Raw genomic sequence first — 14,216 nt, 5'->3', positions numbered from 1 at the left:
CGCCGAATTGCCGCTATTTCAAAGTGAAAGTAAAATGCGCACGCCGCTTTTACAAGCTATTTAAAAGCCAAGGAAAGCGAGGAAAAGAAGGAACGCCCCCGCCCCTGCGGTGATACCGGTATTACTGGTGTTGTCACACGTCGATTAACCGGTGGGAAAATTTCCTCACCGTTGCAACCCTAATTGAGATACTACTGTCTTCTGTAGATCTGCTTTACAGCTGAAATTTAAATAGTTTCATAATTGATGCATTTAGCAACATTAACACTGTAAGTTAACTGTTTATTACTGTGAATCTGCTTTGAAACTTTAAATCTGTAATAAATAGAGTAAATTGGCTTGTTATATAAATAAAATTGACTTGAATTGCTAGTATAATAGAGCATAAAAGTGAACCCGGCGGCCTTGGTTTTCCAAGTATTTTCTCAATCATTTTTTCCATAGGCAATTTAAATAAAATCAGGGAGGCAATGAACCAAACCAATGATCTAAAAGATGAATCAGAACATCAGAAACTTTGATTTGAAGACTTTTGACATATGTAACCATAAATTTAAACAAATTTGTTTTCAAATTCCTTAAGAAATCATTCTAATATGCTTATTTGGTGCTCAAGAAACATTTCTTATTATTATTAATGTTTAGAATAGTGCTGTCAAAATAAGCACGTTAACGCAGGCCATTCATTTTTGTAATTTAACATGTTAAAAATATTTAACGCAATTTACACAGGGGCGGAGATAGGGTTGGCCACACCACTCTCAACTACTGCTGCTTCTATCTTTTTTTTTTCTTGAGGAGAATTGCGTTTATTTAGACGCAGAATGTCTTTATGACCACATCAAACGGGAGACTTTTCAGACACACACTTCAACTTCAATTGACTATATGCACGGTTACTTCCTGGTTTTAGATAAGCTAGCTCAGTCATTTCCGGTCGACTGTCAAAATCAGCTGTGCACCCTTTGCACAGTTTTTCTACACAATCCATTCACAATTTGAAGAAAAGTTTTGTTTGTCTAAGCTGGCTTATCTTTATGCGGAAGTTCTAAAGAACGCTCCGTGCATATAGTCCATTGCACGCACAAATGTGCCGGTGCACGCTGTAGCCTGTATCATTTCATATTAAAGCGCGAAAGAAACTATGAGCATGCGATGTCGTAGTTATGTCATTCAGTTAAGTCATGAAGTTACCTTAAGTCATTAAAGCTGCCTTAAAACCGTGCATGCATGCAAGTATTTGTTATACAGTGGGTACGGAAAGTATTCAGACCCCCTTAAATTTTTCACTCTTTGTTATATTGCAGCCATTTGCTAAAATCATTTAAGTTAATTTTTTTTCCTCATTAATGTACACACAGCACCCCATATTGACAGAAAAACACAGAATTGTTGACATTTTTGCAGATTTATTAAAAAAGAAAAACTGAAATATCACATGGTCCTAAGTATTCAGACCCTTTGCTGTGACACTCATATATTTAACTCAGGTGCTGTCCATTTCTTCTGATCATCCTTGAGATGGTTCTACACCTTCATTTGAGTCCAGCTGTGTTTGATTATACTGATTGGACTTGATTAGGAAAGCCACACACCTGTCTATATAAGACCTTACAGCTCACAGTGCATGTCAGAGCAAATGAGAATCATGAGGTCAAAGGAACTGCCTGAAGAGCTCAGAGACAGAATTGTGGCAAAGCACAGATCTGGCCAAGGTTACAAAAAAAATTCTGCTGCACTTAAGGTTCCTAAGAGCACAAGGTGCCTCCATAATCCTTAAATGGAAGACATTTGGGACGACCAGAACCCTTCCAATCGAGGGAAAGATGAATGCGGCCAAGTACAGGGATATCCTGGACAAAAACCTTCTCCAGAGTGCTCAGGACCTCAGACTGGGCCGAAGGTTTACCTTCCAACAAGACAATGACCCTAAGCACACAGCTAAAATAACGAAGGAGTGGCTTCACAACAACTCTGTGACTGTTCTTGAATGGCCCAGCCAGAGCCCTGACTTAAACCCAATTGAGCATCTCTGGAGAGACCTAAAAATTTCTGTCCACCAACGTTTACCATCCAACCTGACAGAACTGGAGAGGATCTGCAAGGAGGAATGGCAGAGGATCCCCAAATCCAGGTGTGAAAAACTTGTTGCATCTTTCCCAAAAAGACTCATGGCTGTATTAGATCAAAAGGGTGATTCTACTAAATACTGAGCAAAGGGTCTGAATACTTAGGACCATGTGATATTTCAGTTTTTCTTTTTTAATAAATCTGCAAAAATGTCAACGATTCTGTGTTTTTCTGTCAATATGGGGTGCTGTGTGTACATTAATGAGGAAAAAAAATTAACTTAAATGATTTTAGCAAATGGCTGCAATATAACAAAGAGTGAAAAATTTAAGGGGGTCTGAATACTTTCCGTACCCACTGTATATGAGTCATATTTAAGAGCATGTCTCTGAAATGCAGTGGTTTTCAAAACTGTCCTGAAGCACCCCAGCACAACACACCCGATTCAACTCATCAGCTCATTAGTAGACACTTTAAGAGCTGAAGTGGGTCAGAAAACGTAAAGAGTTGTGAGAAAATACAATGCATGTCAGATCCACATCATGTTCAGCAGCGGCAGCTCTTAAAGCAGCCAAAATAACCTAATAACCCAGCTGCTGTTATGTCTGTTAATCAAAGAACAAAAGAAAAAAGAGGAAATAATAACTTTAGTAGCTTTAAAGATTAATCTATATTTAAATAAAAATTAAGTGTTTTATAACATTATTACATTTCTGCATTTTTAATTTTCTACTTGCTGTAGGGCACAGGTAAATATGACATTTATTATAATGGGTTTATGTGAAGATTGATTTAAGTTTACTTAAATCAGAAGTTATTTTTTAAAAGTCTAATAAATGTTAAAATTGATATCTCTCAATTATACTGTAATGTTGAATGGCTATAGTCATTGGTTAAATACTAAGGGAAAAAAAACAATTCAGAGACATCAGTAGTATTGGTATCAGTGATACCTTTAGTCATAAAAATATGCCATTAAACAAATATTAAAAATATACTGTATGTTGATTCTACATTAATTGAAGATTGAATGTGAAATTATTGCAATATAAAATTATATTAAAAAACTTTATTGTTAGGTGGGATTAATCGCGATAAATGATACTGACCCTAAACTCTGTAACAATAGTGTAAATATATAACAGTTCACGAGTGTAAATCTATTAAATTCACATTGCTTCATGGAAGCATCAATGCCCGTTTCTCATTGATGGAGATCTCATTAGGATACATAGTAAGCGTATAGTGGTGTGTAGTGTAAGCGTACAATTTGTTACAAATATTTGTATGAGCTTTGTCACTAAAAGGGGACAAAAAGTGTTGTATAATTCTCAGTGCACTGCAGTAGGTGAAATATATTTTATATTCAAATATTTTTCAAATGGAGAGCAACAATACATGACATTTTCCAGAGTGAGCTACCTGCTATATAAAATGCAAAAGACAGCCACTTAATTTGTTTGGTGAGTAGGAACTATGCAGTACATTTATGAACACAGGGACCGTATTTTCACCTCATTTTCTTGTGGCTGTTCTTTTTCAGTGTCGGTTCTCTCTCGTTCTTGTCCTTCTCAGTCTTCTCCTTTTTCTCTTTCTTGGGCTGTGTGGGTGAAGCAAACTGCTGTGTGACAGGACGAGGTTTCCTGTGGGGGGGGGGGAAAGGGAAGACTGAGAGGCGAGAAAGCAAGATATTTTAAATCAGGATGACATGATTCAAGCTCACCAGAGCCTGATGAAAAGGACTATGTAGGAAAGAGCAAGTTTAAACAGGCAAGTGTTGAAGCTAGTTGAGAAATCTTGCCTACATAGCGTAATCTGAGAAGAATGTGTTTTCTCAACAGTTGAGAAACAGCCGCAATTTCACTCATCTGTTTTCCTTTCTACAGCAGGAAGACAAAAACTGGCAATTTAACTTCCTAATATAAGCTAATATCCCCTAATATACTAGTTCTCCCTGTCTAAACATAAAATTTCAATATAAAAATTATAGAAAAATACTGGCATCAGATTAAAAAAATAAATGAAAACAAATACACAAACAAAAAACATTTTAGTTAACGAATAAATAAAACATAAGAGGGAAAAACCCTAAAATAAATTAGTAATTCCAAGACTAAAATAAAATGTGGCCATTTTAGATACAAAAAAAAAAAAAAAAAACCTAGACCAACAATAAAAATTAAACAAAATAAATAAATAAATTACTCAATAATAATAATAATAATATACCATTTAAAACACCAGATCCAGATTGAACCTATTCATGTAAACAGTCAGAAATAGCTAGAACAGCCTTTCTTGTCCTACTTAACTTGTCCTACTATTGTTTGTTAGTAGGATACTGTTTTGCTGTTGTCATTTCAACACATCAGTTGTTGCACCCCTAATTAACAACCTGACAGCTGCAGCAATTACAGATTATATCTAGGCCTATGAGCTAACCATACTGATCTCAGATCAGAGCTCAGGGTAAAGTCCCATCAGTAGCATTGCGTTTAGAATGACAGGGATGCAATGTGACCGTTGCTGTAATGTCAAGAACAACAGCTGTTATACCAAAACCAGTCCACAACAGAGCAGTATGAAGGCCAGCATCACTGCCGTCTGCTTTGCCAACACGCACACACACACATACGGTGATTTTAAAAACAGCTTCTCAGTATCTGTGCAATGTTTACGCTTTCATCCATAACCCCCGGTTGCTTTGGGAATATCTAATGAAGTTACACATTGTGAAGTTAGAACATCTAGAGCCTTAAAGCATGGCAGCCAAGAATCGGTCATTAGCATTGATCCCAAGCCCAAGGCAAGTGAAAACGGCCATTATTAGTTGTTGTTAGTTGTCTGCCTGCCTCACTCTCTGCTGCATGTCAAGACCTGGCTGCTTGCTGTGGACTCTTAACACCCTTCACACTCAGCGCTGTTAGACGCACCATTCAGAGTAAATCAATCGATCACTTTGTGATGTATTTCCTCTGTACCAGACAGAGTAAATTGGCATTAACGTTGCTGATCCTGCTTATTTTTGAACATTTGTCATGAGGGTGAGAGAGATTTTGTGAAATTACTCAGTATTAGTCACTCTCCGTCTCACGCATAAGTGTTGCAACTATGCTTTAATCCGTGCTATTAGTTTACATTTATCCCTTACAATAATACAAAAAGACAATGTAAGTCAGTTAATATTAGAATTTTGCAACAATGACTCGCTGACTGTATATTATCCTGCTTATTACATAAATACTATAAAATAAAAAAAATTAAATGAACAAAATGGAATAAGTTCAAATTATTTGTGAGTAAAGAAGAGACAATGGAGTGAAATGAGAGACATGAAACTATAACAGCTATGTCGCATATCAGTCAAAAACAAAAAAAATATTTTGACTGCTCAATGGCACCAATCGAGAGATTATATTTTCTTTAATTTGTAATGTCCTAATTATATTTTTAGGATGTATCAACCATTTTATAAAAATCAATCAATAAGGGATGCACTGCTAATCTAATAATTAATTATATTATACGTGGCTGCTAACTTACAATTGGCAAATTAATAATTTTTTTTTACTATTCTGTAAAACTAAAACTAAAACATAATTTAAATCATTTAAATGCTACAAGTGAATTAGGCACCTAATAATGTGAATTATGAAAAATGGATATTCATTTTGAGATTTGCAAAAGATTACAGTGATATTAAATTAGTGTTTAATGTAAAAAATAGAAGAAATTAGCATGTATTATTTCATATCCAATATTGGCAATATATATCCAATATTTAAACATTTTTCAATATTTAAATAAAAAAATCTATCATATCAACCGATTACGAATGTGGTACCAATATATATTGCGTATTCTTAGCAAAAAGTCACTGAAGGCTCTCACAATATAACTTAGCCTCTCTTACCTAATTTGTTTTAGTCAGTTTCCTTGTTAAATAAAGCCGATGTATTGAATTTCTTCATAAAATCACATCAATGCCAGCTATTACATCAAACAGTTACCGAATGTGTCTACAAAGGCGTCTTTTTACAGAAGTGCACACACAAAACAAATTTTTCCCACATTACTGTGTTAAATCAGAAGGACACTCAGATGTGTTCATATCTGCATGTTTGTATAATGGCGTAATGATTGTACCGGGGAGGCTTGTGTACTCGTGGGCTTGAGTGATGGGAGGGGACACCATGATTAATGCGCTACACTGTGTGAACATGCCGTCTCCATACTGCTCCTCCTTTCGCTCCACTGCCAAGCCCCCTGTTTGACAGATGGCACTCTGCCTCCCACCGTCCCACCTCTCCACACTCCGTTTTCGGTTCTTTCCAAATGTCTGCATTTCCTTTTAACTGCTTTTCAAAATCCCACACTGCAGTTCCACACTGCTTCTCCCTCGCTTTAGTATCCAGCTTTCTCTCCTTTCATCAAAGGCCCATAACTGTCTGAATCAAAATGAGGTCAACTTGTTTGAGACAGTACGGGCATGCGCCTTCACGAGCTTTTGCAAACTATACGCAACATTTCTCTAATAAATGACAACAGGCTCTTGTAATTACTGAATAATGTGAAGGTTTTATGTGGCTTTTTGTTTATTTGGCAAAGGCATGCTGGGAACGCTTCCTCAGACTGCATTAGTTTCGCCTTTTTGGGCAAAGAGACGAGAACTTGCAGAGCAGCACTCTGGGTTTCTGCACACACGCAATTAGAGAGGATTTCACATGCTGCTCAACTCTTTCAAATGCCACACTGTAGCAAGTGACTAGTCATCTAACATCTAACACTATATAAGCATGTAAAAGCCTTTGTATAATTTATATATAATAATGCACTTTTTTCCGCCATTGTAGATTTATAATTATAAAATGCATGGAGTCAGGTGAACCCTGAACCAGCCTAATTATTCAAGGCTTCCTTTAGACTGACTAGTTGGTTTTGCACATCTCCACCATGTTTTATCGCATCGTTCAGCAACAAGAAAATATCACTGTGACAGCAGAATATGACGGTTAGATTTATGGTTTGCTCAATAATAATTTGCAATTAGGGATGCACCAAAATGAAATTTCTAGGCCAAAACCGAAATTTTCTGGATGCACTTGGCCGAAAACTGAAACAAAAAATGCTTTAAATAATTATTTATTATTTTATTAAATAATGTAAAGTAATTTTGAAATACTTTTTAATTTAACTTAATAATTTTAATTATACTGAATAAAAATAAATAAATAAAAAATAAGCACACGTTTATTGAAAGTAACAATAAAATTGGACAGAAAATATATTAATATTAAATATCAATATATTATTTTTATTCAGTTCTATGCAACAGAATAAGATAACCCTTTTTTTTTTAGTTATTATCCAAATAATGTATAGTTCTACAAAGCTATTATTATCAGAGCACGAAAACCACTGAAAATGCCATTTAATTTAATTTAACTTAATTTTAATTATACTGAATTTAAAAAAAAAACACAGGTTTATTGAAAGTAACAATAAAATTGGACAGAAAATATATTAAGATTAAATATCAATATATTATTTTTATTCAGTGCAACAGAATCAGATATAACAGATATAATCAGATTTTTTTTGAGTAATTATCCAAATTATGTATAGTTCTACAAAGCTATTATTATCAGAGCACGAAAACCCCCGAAAATGCCATGTTCGGTGGCCGAAATTTCGGAGCATCCCTATTTGCAATCGAAATCCTCCATTTGTCATCTCCTCACCGACACTGACAGTGTTGAAGGATGATGGGTCCAGTTCTCTCAGCGATACCCCTATAGAGCACACAGGTTATGCCAACAATTTATAACCGACAACCTTAAACTGGTTGTGACAGCACAAACATACATTAGTGTCAAGTCAAATAGAGCTCCAACGTGAAAAAAAAAAACAAACATAATACAGCCTTCCTTTTTCCAATCTGTCATCGTGAGAGGTCTTGAGTACGAAAAAAACTGCTTGGTCTAGAGGGGACATTCTCTCCATTTGTGGTAATTGAACGGTATAATACTCTCTCCTGCAGAGCGAATGCTTTCGCTGGGGGGCAAAATGTGTCGGTACACTGAAATTAGAGGTTTGCCGGCAGGTTCGGGGGGTCAGCGGGGGAATGGCCTAAAAAATTCTCTACGAGAAGCTCTGCAGCTTCATCAATTAAATGTCAGTCTGTCAGCGCAAGGTAACAACTAGGTAAACAAATCACTCTCCGAACAAGAGCAAATATAGCCAGTCGAAGCAACATTAAAAAAAACATTCACTTAGGAGCTTGTATTGTGTGATTTAAAGGGATAATTTACCCCCAAATAAAACTTGACAATTTTTTTACCTTCCCGTTGTTCAAAACCTTTATGACTTTCTGCGGAACACAAAAGAAGATATTTGAAGCCTGTTTTGCCTGTTTTTGTCCTTACAATGTAATTCAATGGGGTCCAAAACAGCACAGGCCCTTATTGACGTTCATTGTATGGAAAAATTAATTTTTCAAAACATTTTGCTTAAAAACATGTCCTACTAACCCAAATTAAACATATGATGAGATGCCCAACAAACATGCTCTAAATAAACCCTTGTATCATTCGCCACGTATCAGTCAGGCTCAGCTAAATCATAGCCTTATAAAACATTAATTTGCTATCTGCTGCACACAACCGCAACCTAAACTAACACACTGTCATTCACATCTGACGGCTGCTCGGGAAGATGATGAAGCTGAAAGCAGCAATTAGCACCAACGTATATCCTTTGCGTTTACGCATACAACTGCTCGCTAAAAGTAGCATAAAAGCAGAACTGGAGAAAATTTTACATGCTGCATGTCAAGAAGCTCTCCTTTCTTCATAAATGAATGACCTGTGAGAATCGCATCAAGAAGACATCATCATTAAAACCCATCACTTGTGGCCATCTCCGAGGCATTATAACAGGACAATGTGCAATCATGGGTTTATTTATGGGCATGAGTGTCCGTGTGTGTGTGTATCCTGATGTGATGATGCCTCTTCTGATGACAGCATTCTTGATTAAGCCGTTGAATACAAATGAGTTCAGGCCGTCTGGACGCCAGCTGCTGTGGTGGCCTGGACGAGTGACAGCACCCCACCCCCACATAAAAATCCTCCGCCCTCTCACACACACTTTTGCAGTGAAAATGAACGTTTGTTAGCTTTAAATAACTGCTGTAATAATGCTTTGATTCAGCGGTGGTAATGGGATTTGAAACTTGAAAGATAATTAAACCTTTATAAACAATCTCCCTGAAGAAAGATGATCGTTATCTGGTGCTGTTGTTGAGAGCTGAGGTCTGTCATCATCATCATCTTCATCTACTTTTAGTGTGCGTTTATGTTCCGAAACGCAGATGAGGAATGTTTTACTTCCTGATCTCATCTTAATGACATAAGGGAAATAACCGACTGCCGATTCAGTCGCTGACTGTTCCAAAACAGGATTTTTATGACTGATGAGATGAAAGTGAGAAAATACGAGCCCATTAAATGTCTTCTCTGATGAGGTCATTAGCACTCTCTCATGGATCGCTGCCATGGGAAAGACGCTATCTGTAAGACCAATACAAGCAGAGTATTGGCTGAAAACATGCATTGCGTAGGACCCCTCATTCTATATGATTAATTGAAAAAATATGAATTGGTTTGTCTTTCAAGGTTTCTTCCCTACAGAGTATTATTTTCTATTTCTTCCCTATTTTCAGATGAAATTTCACAGGTAAAATGTCCATAGTGTAGCAAAAAAAAAAAAAGCAGAGCTTACATCGAAGCTCAAACCAAGCAGCTTTCTGTTAGTGAGCACGGCAAATTCGCATGACGAAATCTATAGGAAATCTTTCACCCTCATGCAAAATTTCAATTCTTATTTATATTAAAATTCACCAAATGACAGTAAATGTGACCATGTCTTTAGAAACTTTAAACAATGATACTTATACCAAGTATAAGTATTTATCCTTCAATATACAGCACGAAAACCTCTGAATTTATTACTCGAGAGTATTATTTTCCATTCCATCCCTATTTCTGTGAAATTCTGCAGGCAAAAAAACAACTGTTGTCAAAAGTGTAGTGAAAAAAAGCACAACTCACACCAAAGTTACTACCAACTTAAACTCATTGCGTGGGGAAATCTTTCGCCCCCCTCACACGAAATTCCAGATTCCACTGATTCCTATTGATGTGACTCAATTTCGACTGTTAAAATTCGAACACCGGTTAAAATTTACCGAACAATGGTAAAATGTCACCACATCTTCAGAAACAACATCATCACAAAAGTCTTTAAGCGCTAAAGCGTTAATACAAGCATTTTTCCTCCAGTATACAACACAAGTAGATATTATCGGTATTATCAGTGCACCTCAAATGCTTTTATATCTAAACAGAGGAAAGACATTACAAAATGCTATTTTTAATGCCACATTTGCCTTTTGACATGCAAATTGTGGTGATTATGAAAATATGTATGACTTAAGCATTAGAATTAGGCTAAATATACATTTACAAGCTAATTTATTGATTTTTTTTTTAGATTGCTAATAGAAAAAAAGTACAGCATTATAGAGATTTGCTCATAGGTTGTGTCATACCCAGCTAATGTACTATAATTACATAATGAACTGAAATTAAACCCCAATTACTTCTGAAATAACCTGCTTTAAATCAGGGTATAATGGATGTTTTACAAACAGAGCTGTTTAGTAACGTGACACTGACTGCTCACATTTGTTCCTTAGGTTATACACATTGTATTAACTGTGTAATTATTAATACACACAAGGCAAAAGGCTGTCTCAAAACCTAATGAGCTGACTATCTAGACAGCATTCTGGGGTATCGAATTAAGTCCAAATATGCGGTGTAGGCAGGCAGTTCCTTAGATTTGAAGCAGCGGCTCGCATTCAGACATCGTGTGGCACTCACCGCGTTGAAGTGCCCTTCCTGACATCGCACATCATGCATTTGAACGCTTCGGCGCTGTTCTTGAATGTACACACGCTGCAGTCCCAGTAGCCGTCGTCGGAGGAGGGCTTCGCTTGCCGTTTCGGCCTTCAAAGAGCAAAACAAACAGAGAGTACATCACATCTCGGACTGTAGAAATCTCCGACACACATATCTGATCCTATCCATGCACAACGTCAGTCGGACGCCTGCGCAAGCGACGCGTTCTTTAATGAAATTACACTTTAGGTTGATAAAACAGTCAGTCCGCCATGGTGGCCACTCTGTTGCGTCTTTCTCATTCACGCGCGCTGCCTAATGGTCTGTTTCAAGCCCTTAGACGGTCTCGAGTTTCTTGAAGCCACCGGCTTGGGGAGTTTCTTTCTGTTTGTTTTTACCTCGTCGGACTCCTCTTGTCTCCCATGCTTCAGAAACTTTGTGCGAAGCGTCTCAGGCACAGCCGCCTCTCGCGCGGCTACCAGCTGTCGTAGAAACTCCAGCGCAGCGGCCGTCACGTGACCCTGCTCGACCAATCCAGCGCCGATTTATTTTCTCTAAAGGAGGGTCGTGGGGTTTATATGAAAGAGTCGTGCTCCCGCTTAACCCCAAATCAACTGGGCACAGAGCGAATGCGAGTGAGGCAACTGCACCCCTCTTAAATTAAAGACACTCGTTCCTGGCACTTTGCACTAAGCTCTAAAATGTTAAGTGTTTTTCTGTTTCAGCAAATGGTCAGTGAAAACTTTTTAAATTAGCTGTTTTATTTTCTATTAATTTGGGGTTGATATATATATACTGTATATCCTGTTATTACATTTTCAACTGAGGGTGCTTTTCACTGCGTGAGAAAATGGACGTGTGGCGTGAGAACAGTGTCAATTGCGTGAGTCTCACGTTGAACGCGTAAGAGTTGGCATGGTTTTCCATAATGTTACCAAACTTGGGGTCTAAATGCCTTGATTTGTGTGATTGTTTTGTTTGCTATTTTCTAACAATAAACAAAAAATAAATAAATAGACTATTTATAAAATAAACTAGCAATACAAAATAAAGAAACAAAACAGAATGGTTAACAGGGTTGCAATTTCAGCCTACATGTAGCTGTTACACAATAGGGATTCTAACTTGAGTTCATCATGAAATATATTAGTTTAACTTCTCACTCAAGTGGGTTACCCCACAGCCCCATATAAAATTAAAAATGGTTAAGTGCTTTTGCTCGGCGCTAAACCACCACTCATATTTATCTCTGATATCTGAAAAGGAACAAATGGCATTTATCAAACCATGCAAAGACTCATTAGCAAAATATGATACTAAAAGAGCTTACGGGAAACATATAGATAGACTTATATATATAAATAATTTCAGACTTACATAATCGCCAGAATCTTATTTATTTAAAAAAATGTTTATCATTATGACGACAGCTGCATTTGTCACGTCTAAACTTACTAAAATGTACGTTTAACCAGCGTATAAATCTAATTCAAATTATCAGCACAGCGCGACCCGGAAGATATAGAGGCGCCGCTGTCACAACACAACACCCTCTATCAGAAAACAATTTCTCAAAATTAATAGCTACTTCTATAAATCAAAGGGACTCATGAAAAGCTCTTAAAATGAACATACAGTGAATACTAGCCTCAAATTTCATTTAACAGTTATTTTATTAAGATTGTATGGCTTTATTTTGAAAACAATTTTTGATCTGAACCCGCCACTTGATATTAGGAGAGGTAGAAATGAGCCCTGCAGTAGTAGTGTCACCCATTTCACCTTGGTTATTCCCTTTACCATTAGTAGACTTTAATTTGCAAGAAATTATTAATGACAAAAATAGAGTAATAGCAAAAGATGTCATGGTTAAACTATATCTAGAACAGAATTACAACTCCGCAATCTCAATTTTCACTGATGGTTCCAAAGATCACGAGACAGGACGAGCATCAGCAGCTGTATTTGTCCCAACTTATCAAATCAAGATTGGTAAAAGAGTTTCTGATCAAGTAGGAGTTTACACTACAGAGATGGTAGCAATATTATTAACTATCGGGTGGATGGAGGATACTCGGCCAATGAATGCGGTGATATGTTCAGATTCATTCTCTGCATTATCAAGTCTTATCAGTGGAAGATCTGACAAGACATTTTGTATGAAATTCTTTTATGCATGTATAGAGTGAATAAGATAGGAATTAAGATATGTTTCCTGTGGGTTCCAGCACACGTGGGAGTGGATGGAAATGAGGTTGCGGATCATTTAGCAAAACAGGCACTGAAATTATCACATAGAAATTATTATACCACTAAGCAAAGAAGAAGTTAAGGTAAAATTAGAACAGCAATAAAAATGAGATGGCAAGAAGTTTGGAATAAGGAGGAGAGAGGAAGACATCTTTATCATATTCAAAATCAAGTTGGGGTTGAAAGAGTTAATTTTGGTAGTAGAAGAGAAGATACAATTATTACCAGACTTCGCATTGGCCATACTGCTTTAAATTCTTCTCTATATAAAATGAATAAGCATGAGTCTGGGAACTGTAGTCTGTGTGGATTACCAGAAACAGTAGAGCATGCACTATTACGTTGTTCTGCTTATGATAATGAAAGAGCATTTCTGTTGAAAGAATTAAAAGAAATAGGGATAGAAAATATGATACTTAAAACTTTGTTGAATAATGGCTTGAATCGTTATAAAATATATAATGCTTTAATGACATTCTTTTAAAAAGTAGATCTGTTTAATAGGATTTAGAAGAATTAAAAAAACAATTCTATTATTATTATATAATTTTATTATTATTATTATTATATTATTATTATTATTATTTATTTTAAAGAAACATGGGTGTTGAATCATTTAATTTGTCAAACCTCTTGAAAGAGCATGCAGAACAAGGTAAAATATATGGTGCTATTGTTAAATACATTAAAGGAATAGGATTAATCAGGAGAATTTAGGAATGTGTGTGTTTTGTTTTTTTTTTTAATTTAATTTTTTTTTTTTTTTATAAAATATAGATACATATAAATATGTATTTATTAGTGCTCCACACTCCAGTCCAGTTGGTGGCGGTAAATGCACCAGAAGTTGGTTTGCCATCCGCCATAAAACGTTATTAGAAGAAGAAGAAGAAGAAGAAGAAGAAGAAGAAGAAGATGAAGATCTCAGACATT

At 36.2% G+C, this 14,216-nt stretch overlaps 2 protein-coding genes across 5 annotated transcripts in view; one reads left to right on the top strand and one right to left on the bottom strand.

Moving 5' to 3' along the window:
• LOC107694263 (YY1-associated factor 2-like) overlaps positions 1-11,568 on the bottom strand; it is an 18,392-nt gene extending 6,824 nt beyond the window's left edge. Inside the window, exons 1-3 of one of the 2 annotated variants that reach the window (XM_016493906.1) lie at positions 11,432-11,568; positions 11,016-11,141; positions 3,585-3,713 (exon numbers count right to left, since the gene is read on the bottom strand). In XM_016493906.1, coding sequence (XP_016349392.1) covers positions 3,585-3,713; positions 11,016-11,141; positions 11,432-11,457 — 281 coding nt within the window. In that variant the 5' untranslated portion in view covers positions 11,458-11,568. The other variant, XM_016493907.1, reaches the window with a different exon arrangement.
• LOC107694261 (periphilin-1-like) overlaps positions 1-14,216 on the top strand; it is a 58,510-nt gene that overhangs the window by 25,703 nt on the left and 18,591 nt on the right. The window lies entirely within an intron of this gene.

Source organism: Sinocyclocheilus anshuiensis, unplaced genomic scaffold (genome assembly GCF_001515605.1).
Source record: "Sinocyclocheilus anshuiensis isolate Anshui unplaced genomic scaffold, SAMN03320099.WGS_v1.1 scaffold1316, whole genome shotgun sequence".
NCBI lineage: Eukaryota > Metazoa > Chordata > Actinopteri > Cypriniformes > Cyprinidae > Sinocyclocheilus > Sinocyclocheilus anshuiensis.
The sequence above is the reverse complement of the archived record's forward strand: the minus strand, read 5'-3'. Positions and strand labels throughout refer to the sequence as shown.